General features: G+C 35.8%; 1 protein-coding gene across 4 annotated transcripts in view; it reads left to right on the forward strand.

Annotated features, from left to right (window-relative positions):
* The window catches only part of NUP62CL (nucleoporin 62 C-terminal like), an 84249-nt gene that overhangs the window by 49149 nt on the left and 18741 nt on the right, over positions 1-16359 (forward strand). The window contains exons 5-10 of one of the 4 annotated variants that reach the window (XR_014075740.1): positions 1497-1647; positions 1905-1954; positions 2086-2217; positions 6814-6925; positions 13377-13443; positions 14134-14334. Coding sequence is in view for 3 of the 4 variants with exons in the window: in XM_081565370.1 (XP_081421496.1) it covers positions 1497-1647; positions 1905-1954; positions 2086-2217; positions 6814-6925; positions 13377-13443 (512 nt within the window). In the remaining variant the exon portion in view is untranslated. The remainder of the gene's footprint in view (positions 1-1496; positions 1648-1904; positions 1955-2085; positions 2218-6813; positions 6926-13376; positions 13444-14133; positions 14335-16359) is intronic. The other 3 variants (XM_081565370.1, XM_081565371.1, XM_081565372.1) reach the window with 3 other exon arrangements.

Raw genomic sequence — 16359 nt, forward strand, 5'->3', positions numbered from 1 at the left:
TCAAGCTCTAGAGCCTGAATTCTTATAATTTATGCCAGTTTGGAAATAATTTATTTCCAGTTTGGGGCTATTATGAATAAAGCTGCTATGAACATTTGTGTACAGGATTTTGGTGAACCTAGGCTTCCCTGGTAGCTCAGATGGTAAAGAATCTTCCTGCAATGCAGGAGACCCAGGTTCAATCCCTGGGTTGGGAAGATCCCCTGAAGAAAGGAATGACTACCCATTCCAGTATTCTTGCCTGGAGAATTCCATGGACAGAGGATCCTTTTGGGATATGGTCCATGGGGTTGCAAAGAGTCAGACACGACTGAACAACTAACAATTTTGGTGAACCTAAGGCTCATTTCTCTGTACAGCCCAGCTGTACAGTTGCTGGGTGGTATGGTAGTTGCAAGTTTAGTTTTTAAGGAAATTGCTGTAAATCTTTCCAAGAGTGGCTGTGCCATTTTACCTCTCCAACAACAATGTATGAGAGATCCAGATTGTCCACATTCTCACCAGGATTTGGTGTTGTCACTATTTTTTTTAAATTTTTGTTGTTCAGTTGCTCAGTCATGTCCGACTCTGCCATCCCATGGACTGCAGTATGCCAGGTTTCCCTGTCCTTCACTCTCTCCCAGAGTTTGCTCAAACTCATGTCCATTGAGTTGGTGATGCCATCCAGCCATCTTATCCTGTTACTCCCTTCTTCTCCTACCCTCAATCTTTACCAGCATCAGGGTGTTTTCCAGTAGTCAACTCTTTGCATCAGATGGCCAAAGCATTGGAGCTTCAGCTTCTAGTATCAGTCCTTCCAATGAATATTCAAGGTTGATTTTCTTTAGGATTGACTTGTTTGATCTCTTTGCAGTCCAAGGGACTCTCAAGAGTCTTCTCTAGCTCATAGTAGTTTTAATATGCATTCCCCTGATGACTAATGATGTTGGACATCTTTTCACATGTTTATTTCCCATCTGCATATTCTCTTTGGTGAAGTGTCTGTTCATATCTTTTGTCCATTTCTACCTGAATTTTTTTTGCTGAGTTTTGAGAGTTTTATGTTTTCTAGATACCTGCTCTTTGTCAGATATGTGGTTTATGAACAGTTTTTTTTTTTAACTCTGTAATTTATCTTTTCATCTTTTAAAGAGTGTTTCACCAAACAAAACTTAATTGACAAGGTCTGATTTATCAATTTTTCCTCTAATGAACTGTGCTTTTAGTGTCAAGTTTAAGAACTCTTTGCCTAGGTTCCAAAGATTTTCTCCTAACTTTTTTCTGAAAGATTTATAGTATATTTGCTGTATTTCCTTAGGATAACTTCCAGAGACTTTGAATGGTTGTTTTTAAAATAATGTTTACCAGTTATGGTGGTTTTGTTGGGGAGCAGGTCAGAGAAATGCCTGTAAAATGTGGTATTTTTTTCTCTTAAGTTCTCCTGTGTTATATTTTTAAAAATCTGATCACACTTTGGAAAGCATGATCATTCGATCATACTGTATCCTTCTTTTTAGTGCAATCATAACTCCTGTGATGACTTATGGTCAGCTGGATGGTCTGGTAAACAAATGGAGCCTTGAGTTAGAGGATCAAGAGAAATACTTTCTTCACCAGGCCACTCTGGTCAATGCTTGGGACTATACATTGATGAAGAATGGTGAGAAGGTAAGAAGATGTTCTCATTAATTTATCTGCATTGTATAAGTATTTTCTGATGAACACAAGAGAATAGACCCATGTTTCATGGTTAATTTTTCTTTCCAATATTAGTGATAAACTTAAAAATATTTTCCTTAGTTAATAAGTGCCCTAAATTAGGAACTCTTTCATACTTCAAGTGTATATTACAAAATAAATACTGCCTGACAGTTGCAATATAAATTCAAATGTTTACACTATTATATTCTTATTTTCCTTTATAGATAACTGCTTTACATGGAGAAGTAGAAAAAGTGAAACTGGATCAGAAAAGGTAGAACCTTAGCTTCCCTAGGTTGGAAGGTTAAATATCTGTTTCTTTGTCTAGTTGTTTTTCCTTGTTATTGACATTTATTTTGTCACTCCAAATTCCTTTCATCAGCCCTTCTATTGACTTTTTTTCAGGCTGGAACAAGAATTGGATTTTATCCTGTCACAGCAGAAGGAACTGGAATATCTCTTAATCCCCTTGGAGGAGTCTCTAAAGGACCATAGTGGGTCTGTTTATTCATGGTATATAGATGAGCATGAGAAGACGTAAGTAACTAAATAAAGATTGAGTAATAGGGCAGGTCTTAGCTACTAAAAAAGGTAAAAATGGTTTTGAAGGCAGGAAATAAAAATCGGGAGAAAAGTGCAAGTTCTGGTAGTTGCCGTTTATCAACTTATTTGACTGCTGTTTATGTTTTCAGGATGCTTGAAAATGAAATAGTCATTCTGGCAGTTTTGTTTTTATAGCATTTTGTACACTGTTATTAGTCTCAGGTTATACATGACCACTGTAAAGCTTTTATATTTGTCAAGTTTGTTCTTAAACTAGAAATACAAATTTTGTGTGTGTGGTATCATGATATTATAGAATATATATGACCTCCTATTTATACTGACTCTTTTAAATCTAATGTTCAAAAGATTGCTTCAGTGATAAATCCATTTCTTATTTTAAAGGAAATTTGTTAATCTAGGGACAGACTGTGTGGCTTTTAAACATTGAATGGTTTTGTCAATGTCTTAGATTGAATATATTTTATTTGTGTGCGATTTAGTCTTTACCTTTGGTCAATATATTGCCAGTATTCCCACAGTAACTTTATTTCTTTAGAACTGAGATTTGGTAATCAGGTAAAATTATAAAATGTTATTAGAAGAACTTGTATGAATGTGCTACATAAACTAAATCTGATTGATTTTATCAATGGCTTATTAGTGAGTTAAGACTGAGCTTATTTTTTAAAACCTTGGAAGTTAACTTTTTGTAGATGTATAAAACGTGGTTCAGTTCAGTTCAGTCGCTTAGTCATGTCCAACTCCCTGCGACCCCATGAATCACAGCATGCCAGGCCTCCCTGTCCATCACAAACTCCTGGAGTCTACCCAAACATATGTCCATCGAGTCGGTGATGCCATCCAACCATCTCAGCTCTGTTGTCCCCTTCTCCTCCTGCCCCCAGTCCTTCCCAGCATTGGGGTCTTTTCAAATGAGTCAACTCTTCGCATGAGGTGGCCAAAGTATTGGAGTTTCAGCTTCAACATCAGTCCTTCCAATGAACACCAGGACTGATCTCCTTTAGGATAGACTGGTTGGATCTCCTTGCAATCCAAGGGACTCTCAAGAGTCTTCTCCAACACCACAGTTCAAAAGCATCAATTCTTCAGTGCTCAGCTTTCTTTACAGTCCAGCTCTCACATCCATACATGACTACTGGAAAAACCATAGCCTTGACTAGAAGGACCTTTGTTGGCAAAGCAATGTCTCTGCTTTTTAATATGCTGTATAGGTTGGTCATAACTTTCCTTCCAAGGAGGAAGCATCTTTTAATTTCATGGCTGCAATCACCATCTGCAGTGATTTTGGAGCCTAAAAAAATAAAGTCTGCCACTGTTTCCACTGTTTCCCCATCTATTTCCCATGAAGTGATGGGACCAGATGCCATGATCTGAATGTTGAGCTTTAAGCCAGGTTTTTCACTCTCCTCTCTCACTTTCATCAAGAGGCTTTTTAGTTCCTCTTCACTTTCTGCCATAAGGGTGGTGTCATCTGCATATCTGAGGTTATTGATATTTCTCCCGGCAATCTTGATTCCAGCTTGTGCTTCCTCCAGCCCAGTGTTTCTCATGATGTACTCTGCATATAAGTTAGATAACCAGGGTGACAATATACAGCCTTGACGTATTCCTTTTCCTATTTGGAACCAGTCTGTTGTTCCATGTCTAGTTCTAACTGTTACTTCCTGACCTGCATACAGGTTTCTCAAGAGGCAGGTCAGGTGGTCTGGTATGCCCATCTCTTTCAGAATTTTCCACAGTTTATTGTAATCCACACAGTCAAAGGCTTTGGCATAGTCAATAAAGCAGAAAGAGATGTTTTCCTGGAACTCTCTTGCTTTTTTGATGATCCAGCAGGTGTTGGCAATTTGATCTCTGGTTCCTCTGCCTTTTCTAAAACCAGCTTGAACATCTGGAAGTTCACAGTTCACGTATTGCTGAAGCCTGGCTTGGAGAATTTTGAGCATTACTTTACTAGCGTGTGAGATGAGTACAATTGTGCGGTAGTTTAAACATTCTTTGGCATTGCCTTTCTTTGGGATTGGAATGAAAACTGACCATTTCCAGTCCTGTGGCCACTGCTGAGTTTTCCAAATTTGCTGGCATATTGAGTGTGGCACTTTCACAGCATCATCTTTTAGGATTTGAAATAGCTCAACTGGAATTCCATCACCTCCACTAGCTTTGTTTGTAGTGATGCTTTCTAAGGCCCACTTGACTTCACATTTCAGGATGTCTGGCTCTAGGTGAGTGATCACACCATCATGATTACCTGGGCCATGAAGATCTTTTTTGTACAGTTCTTCTGTGTATTCTTGCTACCTCTTCTTAATATCTTCTGCTTCTGTTAGGTCCATAACATTTCTGTCCTTTATCAAGCCCATCTTTTCATGAAATATTCCCTTGGTATCTCTAATTTTCTTGAAGAGATCCCTAGTCTTTCCCATTCTGTTGTTTTCCTCTATTTCTTTGCATTGATCGCTGAGGAAGGTTTTCTTATCTCTCCTTGCTATTCTTTGGAACTCTGCATTCAAATGGGAATATCTTTATTTTTCTCCTTTGCTTTTCACTTCTCTTCTTTTCACAGCTATTTGTAAGGCTTCCTCAGACAGCCATTTTGCTTTTTTGCATTTCTTTTCCGTGGGGATGGTCTTGATCCCTGTCTCCTGTACAGTGTCACGAACCTCTGTCCATAGTTCATCAGGCACTCTGTCTATCAGATCTAGTTCCTTAAATCTATTTCTGACTTCCACTGTATAATCATAAGGGATTTGATATAGGTCATACCTGAATGGTGTAGTGGTTTTCCCTACTTTCTTCAATTAAAGTCTGAATTTGGCAATAAGGAGTTCATGATCTGAGCCACAGTCAGCTCCCAGTCTTGTTTTTGCTGACTGTATAGAGCTTCTCCATCTTTGGCTGCAAAGAATATAATCAGTCTGATTTCGATGTTGACCATCTGGTGATATCCATGTGTAGATTCTTCTCTTGTGTTGTTGGAAGAGGGTGTTTGCTATTACTAGTGCATTCTCTTGGCAAAACTCTATTACCTTTGCCCTGCTCCATTCTGTACTCCAAGGCCAAATTTGCCTGTTACTCCAGATGTTTCTTGATGTGCTACTTTTGCATTCCAGTCCCCTATAATGAAAAGGACATCTTTTTTGGGTGTTGGTTCTAAAAGTTCTTGTAGGTAAGTACAGCTAATCTGTATGAACCCTAGCTCTCTGTTTCTTCTTTTGTATTTCAGCCTTTGTGAATCTTTTCATTGCACTGATTATCCAATGTATTCTATTATTTTCTTGGAAACATAGGGTTACATTTTCAGCCATGTGATCCTACCTGTAGGTCAAAGAAACATTAGTTTCTTTCTTGTTGCTTTTAGGTAGTCAGATTTATATTGCGTTGGAATCTTTACTAGAATCTTCAACAATCTAGATAACCAATTATCTATAAGTACTTTGGGACAGAAAGGCAGTAGTTACAAATAAATTTAATTGAATTATTTAGTCTTTATAGACAAAGGTCCATCTAGTCAAGACTATGGTTTTTCCAGTAGTCATGTATGGATGTGACAGTTGGAGTATAAAGAAAGCTGAGCGCAGAAGAATTGATGCTTTTGAACTGTGGTGTTGGAGAAGACTCTTGAGAGTCCCTTGGACTGCAAGAAGGTCCAACCAGTCCATCCTAAAGGAAATCGGTCCTGAATATTCATTGGAAGGACTGATGTTGAAGCTGAAACTCCAATACTTTGGCCACTTGATGGGAAGAACTGACTGATTTGAAAAGACCCTGATGCTGGGAAAGATTGAGGGCGGGAGGAGAAGGGGACGACAGAGGATGAGATGGTTGGATGGCATCACCGACTCGATGGACATGAGTTTGGGTAGACTCCGGGAGTTGGTGATGGACAGGGAGGCCTGGCGTGTTGTAGTCCATGGGGTCGCAGAGTCAGCCATGACTGAGCAACTGAACTGAACTAAACTGATAGACATTGAAAAATCCTCTGCTCCCTTTAATTCTCATAAACATATTCATTGATTCGGTTAACTGTGTGTGTGTGCACACACAAATGCTTGGGGTAGAAATCTTGAGAATTCAGCCAACTAATCAATTTGTTGTGAACTCAACAGATTTTTCTGACTTTGATTGTTATGAATCTCATTTCTTAAAATATTTTTTCTTGGATGATGGAGTGTATTTGTATGAGATTTTACTTTGAAAATTTATGTATTCAAAATTGTTGCAGACATCTCAACATTTCTTAAAATCACTAAACACCAAAATGACTTCTCATAAGTAACCTAGCTAAGTAACCTATGGATTTATTCTGATATCTAATAGGTGAGGTAATGGGTGACTGTAAAAATGGCAAAGTGCATAAAAGCCTTCATCTATGGAGTCTTTTTTGAATATGTTCTTGAATGCTACATCCATAAAAATGTGCTGTTAGTCATAACTGAGACACAGTGAGAAGGTAGGGGAATGAGGGCAAATTCAGTTGGCAGTATCATTCTTTGTATGTCAGTAACAGTGCATAGTGGAGAAAACATTTTTTTGTTAATCCCTTTATTTTACCTGCCTTTTCAGTTACAAGTTAGCAGAAAATGTAGATGCTCAGCTGAAACAAATGACCCAAGATCTCAAGGACATCATTGAGTACCTGAATATATTTGAAAGTCCTGCTGACTCTACTGACCCGGTGTGTTAACTGCTTTATCTATTTAGACAACCAAAATTTAGTATGAAATTAGCATTCTGTTGTTCCTTTACCTAGTCACCTTCTCCTGTCCTCTATAGTGTTCCTTACCTGCATCCAGAGGTACGAAGTTTTGGGTGTAGTTAGTGGAGCAGGAAATATTCAGGAGCAGAAAAAGGTTGTGAGTTTTTTGTGATTATTTCCAGGAGGGTAAAAAAATTACTGGTCTCCTAAATTTTTCAGGGTTTTTTCTCTGTTCTTCCCATAAGTATGTCTCTAATTTTTCTATTCACTTACTCATTAGCTAGTTTATTTGTTCTTTTACATATTCATCTACATATTCATATAATTGTGAGTGTATGTGTATGTTTTGAGTCTTGTAGGTATATCCAGGCAATCCTTAATTTGTAGTTAGGCTATATTTCAAAAGTTCAAAAAGTTGACTACTGAGACTTACACCATATTTTTCCATAGAAATTTTAAGTATAGTTATTAGGTTTCCACCTGCCTTGTGGAATCCTAGTTAACTCATAATGTAAATTTATTATAACATGAGAAAATACAGCCAAGGCTCCAGTTAGAGAGTTGAGATGTTTTAAATTAATTTGGTGGTAAGAAAAAATTGATTTGTTTTCCTTTATCTATACTCTAATTAAAGAACTTATTTCTTCTGCCTTTCCCTATTGTCTTAGTAGCTAAATGGAGCCCTTTTCTCCACTCTCACCCCATGACCGTAATGATAAGAGAAGTCTCCCATTGTGGGAGCTCAGGTTGTACTTTCTATCAGTTGATTATAATTAGGAGTGGAGCCTGGAGCTGGAGAGGTGAGGATGAATGACATATCTATAAGTAATGATTAAGCTCTTTGTCCAGTTATATACAGACAGTTCTTTATATAACATTTTACTAGCTTTTATAATTAGAAAGAGACAACATGGTATAGTTGAGAAAGCACTCAAATTTTATTCAAGTCATTTAATCTAAGTCTTGGCCCCTTTTGTAGAATGTCAAGGTTGGACTAAATGATCTTGAATTTTCCTCCAACTATAAAAATTTGCTATTCTCTACCAAGTGAATCTAAAATTGAACAAAAACAAATATGAATTAGTCTGAGTTTACACATGCTACCATCTTCCTGCAAGAGTTAACATTATAGAATTTCTTTTTAGTGAAAGATTAGATCACCATTGTGATTCCAAAATTCAAGATTGTTTTGTCATAGAACTTTGATGCATAAATTAATACATGTAGATTTAGACATAAGGCAGAGCTGATGTCTAGTCTCTATGTTGAATTAATGTAAGATAAGTGTTCTAAACAGAGTAAGTGAAAGGAAACTGTAATCCTATCCTTATCCTTTATCTCTACTAAGCTTTGGATTGTTTTATTTTGTTTTAGTAGTAGAGAGTAAATGATTTGAGTCTTTCGTTTCTGTTTTACCTGGCAAGAGTGACTGAGATGTTTAAGATGAGTGAATGCAAGGATAATTGCTTCTTGATAGCAGAACAAAAGAAGCAAGAAATCAGAAACAATTCATCTCTTTTCTCAGATAGCATAAATCATTGGACAGGAAGCAGAGAAAACAGTTGCTAAACAATAATATTCTTGTAGATAATTAATTGTAACCAGATCAACAAAGCCTTATTACTGTAGGCCAATACACTAGGGTAGAAAAATAGCAAGTATGCTCAACGATATTCACAGTGATGGGATTTACTTGTGTTTTTTTACCGTTTTCAGGGGGACATAGGAAAGACTACTTACTTTCTTAAATTTTTATTAAGCAAGTTTATACTATGGTACATGATATTCAGCTACAGATTTTTATAAAAATTCATTTTTCCTACTACAAATTTTATTTGTTTGTTATATTAATATACACTAAATTTGTTATTTTTATTACATACCACTTAAGTGTGGTAACATTTTCATTTCTCCTTGTTTTTCATTATTATCCTGGACTTTGCCAGAATATTTGTCTATTTGTCAAAAGTATTCTAACATTTTTAAAAGGATTAGTATTTTTTTTTTCTGATGGAACAAAGGCGTTTATTTAACATATTGTGGGCATATATATATATATATATATATATATATATATATATACTCTCCTACAAGATAGCCATTTTTGGCAGAGACAGGGATCAAAAATCTAACAAGTCATCCAGAAAGCCAGAGGCTAGAATCATTCTCAATAGAGGGGGTTGTAAAAGTTACTTTACATATAGGAAGGGACAAGTTGTAAATAGCTGCTGTTCAGGTATGGAATTTCCATACAAATGAGATACATGAATTTCTATTATTCCCGAAAGCTGGCTTGCCAGCTCTCTGGCACCCATATTCAGGTGCTGTTAAGGAACATAGAATTCACGCAAGACTGAAAACAGCACACAGGAAGCCTCCTGTTAAATGTGTCCTGACAACTCCACCTGTTTTATTATATTTGTAAAAATGGTCCTGACCATATGAGTTTGTTTAGTATCAACCAATCTCATAGAAAGGCAATGGTAAACAACAAATAAAGTCACCAAGATAAACACCAAAGTTACAGTTTCAGACCTGATGCTGTGAATAATATTTTGAAATCAACCTCGTGGGTTTAGCCCAGATAATTAAACTGCTAGTTGCTCAGCTGAAGTCTCTAGATTAGTGAAAGAAGGCAGATGTTTTAACAAAGAGTTCTTTTTGTACATACAGTGAGGCATTATTATGTATGTTTCATAAATGAATTTTGACTTGTACCCAGTTGCAGGTACTATAATTAGATTGAACAGGAGTAACACAATATTGAGTAGAATCTCAATCACAATCAAAAGGGAATCATTTCTTAACAAGTATATAGTTAGCAATTAATACAGGTTACAGAATGTAAAGTCTTATTAGCATGTCCTTGTAAAATGTCCATTCCAAGTTTCAAGTTTTTAGGTGCTTGCAACAGGTTTCCAGGTGTCTTGTAGTTTAGGCCCAATCTGTTTATTGACTTGAAGGCAAGGTGGGGAGATTTTTCTGTTAAGTCACTCAAGAAGTCCTTTGTCATGGTAGTGAATTCTTTCCCTAAGGTTTTTGTAGTGTAACCATGGTTTACAATTAAAGCAAAGTCCGAAAGTCTTTTTTGGGAGGCAGGGCGAAAGCCTAAGTTTGTCAGAATTCTGTTGGTCCCATGCACAAAGGAAGGACTTCATAACCTAGAGAAATGTTAATTAGTTTTTTCTTCTACTTCAGGGTGTGAGGACCCTTTAATGCTCTAGAAAGAAGGCATATGTATAGAGTCATTAGTAGAAACAATTGATCTTCTCTCCATCCATTTTATCACCTGTAGTAAGAAAGGGGGTTGGGTATGCATGATTAATTTGCCTCCGGTGAAGGGGTGGCACAAGCGACCAAGCTAAGCATGACTAGGAAAATGTTTTCTGGATTCTGTGGCATTCCCTGTTGAGAGACCAAATTTTTAAGGGTTTTTATTTGTCCCCAGGTGGGGGGGTTATAAGATTGATGTCTCCGAGGGTGGCACTTCCTGGAGATCTTTAGAGCTGCCATGGCTCGTATTGGAATTTCTTCCTCCTGGGGTGTTTGTTGTTTCATCTCTGTTTTGAAGGCTGGGGGCCCCCTTGAGTCCAATTTTCCGAAGAGGAAGCTATGTGAGTTCGTTGGATCCTTCAGCTTCAATAAGCTTTCCGGGGTCACTCTGCCCGACCTGCCATATCCCAAGTCCCTGTTCTGGTGCGCCAATTGTTGTGGTCCTTTAATGGACTGGAACTTGGGGGTACAGAGTCGACTGATAAAAAAGTGAAAGAAGGAAGAAAAGAGGCTGAGCCACATGAAGGGGACAGAGGAGTGGGGGAGAGAGAGAGAGAGACATGGGGACCAGTGCTCTGATGGAACAAAGGCCAGGATTAGAATTTTTGTTACAAAATAAATACATATGCTTATTCAGTGTGTTAAGCTTAGAAAATATGAGAATCTGTAAAGAAAATTAAATCCCCTGTGTTACCAGAATTCTGCTAATATATTAGTATATTTCTTTCAAGTATTTTTGCTCTACAGGTAAAAATACTTATTTTCTTTTAAATAGTATTGGAAGCACATCTATCTAAAGTTTTGGATTCTGTCTTCATTTAATATTCTTTCATTGTATTTTCCCAAAATTTTAACCATTCTTTGAAAATATGGTTATAATAACTCTATAATATTTCATTAGAGATGACTTTACATAATATATTTAATCATTTTTTATTGATGGAGATATTGTTGCAAAATTTTACCATTATGAAATTAACCTGTAATGACCTGGTGTATGTTTAGATTACAATGTTTCTTCTGGATAGATTTCTAGAAGTAGAGTATACTGAGTTAAAAGTTATAAATATTTTAAGACTTTGATGTGAGAGTCATTCAATCGTGTCTGACTCTTTGCAACCCCATGGACTGAATTCTCTAGGCCAGAATACTAGAGTGGATAGCCTTTCCCTTCTCCAGGGGATCTTCCCAACCCAGGGATTGAACCCAGGTCTCTTGCATTGCAGGCAGATTCTTTACCAGCTGAGCCACAAGGGAAGCCCAAGAATACTGGAGTGGGTACCCTAACCCTTCTCCAGTGGATCTTCCCGACCCAGGAATCAAACTGGGGTCTCTTTCATTGCAGGCAAATTCTTTACCAACTGAGCTACCAGGGAAACCCTGATAGCTCAGGGTTTGATATATTGTTATAAATATAAATATTTGATATATATATAAGATATATATATATATATATATCAGACTTCTGAATATATATATATATAATATTATTTGATACATATCATAGTTTGATATATATGTAAGACATTGATATATATTGCAAAAATTTACATTTTTGAAGGCCTGGGTCAATTTATATTATCATGGGCTGTGTATGAATGTACCTATTTTCCACACACACTTGACAACTGAATATTACCATTTATTAAAAATTGATGATTTGGAAATCTTGCTGTTTGCAATAACATGGATGGACCTTGAGAGCATTATGCAAAGTAAAATAAGTCAGTTAGAGAAAGACAAATACCATATGATCTCACTTATATATGGAATTTGAAAAGAAAAAACTAAAACTAAACCAAGCACGTAGATACCCAGAACAGATTGGTGATTGCCAGAGGGTGGAGGTGAGTGGTGGGCAAAATGGCTGAAGGGAGTCAAAAGGTACAAACTTCTAGTTACAAAATGAAAAAACTATGGCAGCTGCAGTTAATAATACTGTATTACATATTTGAAAATTGCTAAAAGAATAGATTGGGAAAGTCCTTATCACAATAAAAAAATTTTTGTAACTGTATGGTGAATGTTAACTAGACTATGTTGTAGTCATTTCATAATATATATGAATATCAAATCAGTATTGTATACACCTGAAACTAATATAATGTTATATGTATCAATTATACCTCAATTTTATTTTTTTTTATTTTAGTTGGGGGCTAACTACTTTACAATATTGTAATAGTTTCTGCCATACATTGACATGAATCAGCCATGGGTTTACATGTGTTAAAAAGTTAGTTTGGCTGATAAAAGGTCATATTTTAAGTTTTATATGAATTTCTTGTTCTGTCAAATGTCTCTTAATGTTCTTTACTTATTTTTGTACTATAGAAGTTAGGTGTTTTTTTTACTGAATTGTAGGAATTGAATTCTTGACAGTTGAAATAGATTGAACTAATATATGAACATTACAAACATAAAATAGCAAAAAAACCATCCAATTAATACTTAGCATATTCTCAGTAGTAAATTTCTTATCAGAAGAAATGTAAATAACTTCCTAATTTTATTTTTTATGTTTACCATATCAGAATAATCATAATCTAAGACTCCTGTATGGTTTTTTTGTTTGTTTGTTTTTCCAGTTTTTTAAATTTAATTTTTTAGTTGAAGGATAATTGCTTTACAGAACAGGTTTTTTTAATTTTTATTTTTTATAGCTAATATTTTTTAAATTAATTTATTTATTTTAATTGGAGGCTAATTACTTTACAATATTGTAATGGTTTTTGCCATACATCGACATGAGTCAGCCTCGGGTGCACATGTGTGCCCCATCCAGAACCCCCCTCCCGCCTTCCTCCCCATCCCATCCCCCAGGGTCATCCCGGTGCACCAGCCCTGAGCACCCTGTCTCATGCATCAAACCTCGACCAGCGATCCACTTCACGTATGATAATATACACGTTTCAACGCTAACCTCTCATCCCACCCTCGCCTTCTCCCACAGAGTCCAAAAGACTGTTCTTTACATCTGTGTCTCTTTTGCTGTCTCATATATAGGGTCATCATTACCATCTTTCTAAATTCCATATGTATGAGTTAGTATACTGTATTGGTGTTTTTCTTTCTGACTTACTTCACTCTGTATAATAGGCTGCAGTTTCATCCACCTCATTAGAACTTATTCAAATGCATTCCTGTGTGTTTTTAGCTCCAGCAGATCTGCAGAATTCTGAATGTTCATTTGGACTGTCTGCAGTGGATTAATCATACTTCAGGTGGGAGTTTATTTGTACCTTAAGTTATCTGTAGGTAGAAAATGTGACATAAGCCAGGTTTTGTGCACCATGACCACACTCAAATAAGAGCTCAGTTGTAGGAGTACTATTTAACACATGTTATGTCTGTATTAATTCTGAAGAACTGTAATTACTTATTTTTATAAAATGAAACATAGGAAGGATAAACTAGAAACTAATGAAAATAGGGGGTGTTTAGGAATGGGGTGGAGGAGGTAGGAATGGAAACAGGACTTTTCTGGGTATGCCTTTTTATACAGTTTTGACTTCTGGACCATGTAAAAGTTTAAATATTCAAAAATTAAAATTAAGCCAAAAATAATGGGAAGAAAGACAAGTGCTAAAATTGAATACAAAATGAAACCAAACAAGCCTGTGTAACTAATTTATAACATAAATATGCAATTCAGATAACTTTTGTACATTGTGTTTTTGATGGTGCATCCTTGCTATGATGTAATCTTAATGATAAAAAGAACTACAAAGAAATCTTAAGCTTTCTTAATAAGTTTATCATTAGTTTCAGGATGATGCTATATATTACATATGTATGTGGTATAATGATATTTCTACCATTATAAATATGTGTGTGCTTGCTAAGTCACTTCAGTCGTGTCTGACTCTTTGCAACCCTATGGACTGTAGCCCACCTGGCTCCTTTATCCATAGGATTCTCCAGGCAAGAATACTGGAGTGGATTGCCATGCCCTCTTCCAGGGGATCTTCCCAAACCAGGGATCGAACCCACATCTGTTACATCTCCAGCATTGGCAGGCTGGTAGTGCCTCCTGGGAAGCCCATCATTATAAATATAGTAGAAAGCAAATGCACACATTTATTGGTAATAGAAACCAAGATATTCACTAAAAGGTAAAGCAGAAATAAGATATTTTTCTTTCTTTCATGTTTTGTTATAAATTTGAATTGCAAACATCAGTATAAATTACTGTTCCCTTTTTCTATACACAGAAAGGGCCAAGAAGCGATGATACACCCTGATAGCAGTGAGCACATCTAGCACCTAGATCTTGGTTTCTAGATACCATTACCGTTAAAATGAACCAAGACTTCTTAGAGAAATATCTGATCTCAGGTCTTACACAGGGAAAGTACAGGGTGAGTTTGGCACTTTTTATTCCAGAAAACAAAAATTATTCAAAAACTAATGAGATATCCAGGACACGAGATGGTGCTTTAATGGGCTTCTACTGGCCAAATCAGGTTTCAATATCAAAAAGAATAATGACAGTGATGGATTATAATACACTGAGGGAGAAAAACCTCATGAGACCACAGTGATATTCCCAAAAAAGACGGAGACAGAGAGAAATGGGAGATGCAGTGAAGAGTCTTTATAGAAGGATGGCAGCTAATAATTGTAGAAGGAATGACAGAAATAGAGAACCACCATTTAAAACATTTTCGAAAGAATACTTTCATTAAGATTTCCATGATGTTGAATACTCTACCTCATTTATATTTAAACTGTCAGTCATTTCTTGAAAAAAAAAATATATATATACAGACAGGAAACGGATCAAATATAGATTACAAGTTACTGAGTGATTTTTAAGTTTATTTAGGTATAATTTATATATTGAATTTATATGCAGTCATTTTAATTGTACAATTTAATGAGAAAGTTACCATTTTGTAGCCCTGGCTTATCGATTGATTCTGGCAAGGGTCATCAAGGAATGCTAAAACCACTTAGTAATGCTAAAACTCTACCCATTATTTAAAAATTACAAAGGAGAAAATGTACCTTTGCAACAGTGCTATCTGACAAGTACCACTTTAATCAAGTGATCAAATTTAATATCACTAGTATTGCAATAAGTTGACATTGTATGCTTCTTGATCTGACATGAGAAGTGCATAATATCCCATATGTAGTATTCTTATTAAAAATGTTTAACCTGAATCTAATGATAAGAAAATAATCAGACATTCTATGGGCAATATATTCTGAAAGATAATTGACTACGACTCTTGAAAAATCAGTCATGGGTAACTAGAAAGTTCAAAAAAAAATTAAGGGGATTGTTATAGATTAAAAGAGATATAACAATCAAGTCTACCATGTTGACTTTGATTAGATACTGGATCAAAGCCAAGAAGACATTATTTAGAACATTTAGGGAAACTGAGTATGTACTGCACATTAAATATTAAGGGATTTTTTATTTTCCTATGTATGTTATTATGGTTATGCAAGAAAATATTTTTACTCTTAGAAGCTGCATGCTACATTTAGAGAATAAAATTAGCTGCATGCTAGTTTTATTTCAAGTGGTTCAACCAAAATCATTTGTGAAGAGAAAAAGATGGAGAAATTTGTGGCAAAATGGTAAAAGTGGGTTAACCTAGGAAAAAGGTATTTAAGTTTGTGACTTTTACTATTCTCTCAGCTTTTTAATATATTTAAAATAAAAACTGGTGGGAAACGATTGTCATAGACCTTTGCCTAAATATGGAATATATTGAGACATCAGTAATTGAGACAAATGGGAACTAGTTAACCAATCAGAGTTGCTATTTTTAAAGATGTGGTATGAAAATAATACAAATCTTATTTGGCTTTATAGATTCCTCATTCTCTGCATTGATAGAAGTCATCAACCATGAACTTCAGCTTCTTCTTTTTTTTTTTTTTGAACTTCAGCTTCTTTCCCTTCCAAACAAACCTATATCATCATCATCCATGCTTACTTCCTTCTTTCCTGTGTTAAAAGAAAAAAAAAATGTCCTATTCTATTCTAAACTGTGTTTTGAATCATCAGAGGGAGGTTAAATTCTATATTGCTTTAGTTTGTGGTTCAGCTGGTAAAGAATCCACCTGCAATGCAGGAGACCTGGGTTCAATCCCTGGGTTGGGAATATCCACCAGAGAAG

Source organism: Giraffa tippelskirchi, chromosome X, assembly GCF_054371585.1.
Source record: "Giraffa tippelskirchi isolate mGirTip1 chromosome X, T2T-mGirTip1v1.2.pri, whole genome shotgun sequence".
Lineage (NCBI taxonomy): Eukaryota > Metazoa > Chordata > Mammalia > Artiodactyla > Giraffidae > Giraffa > Giraffa tippelskirchi.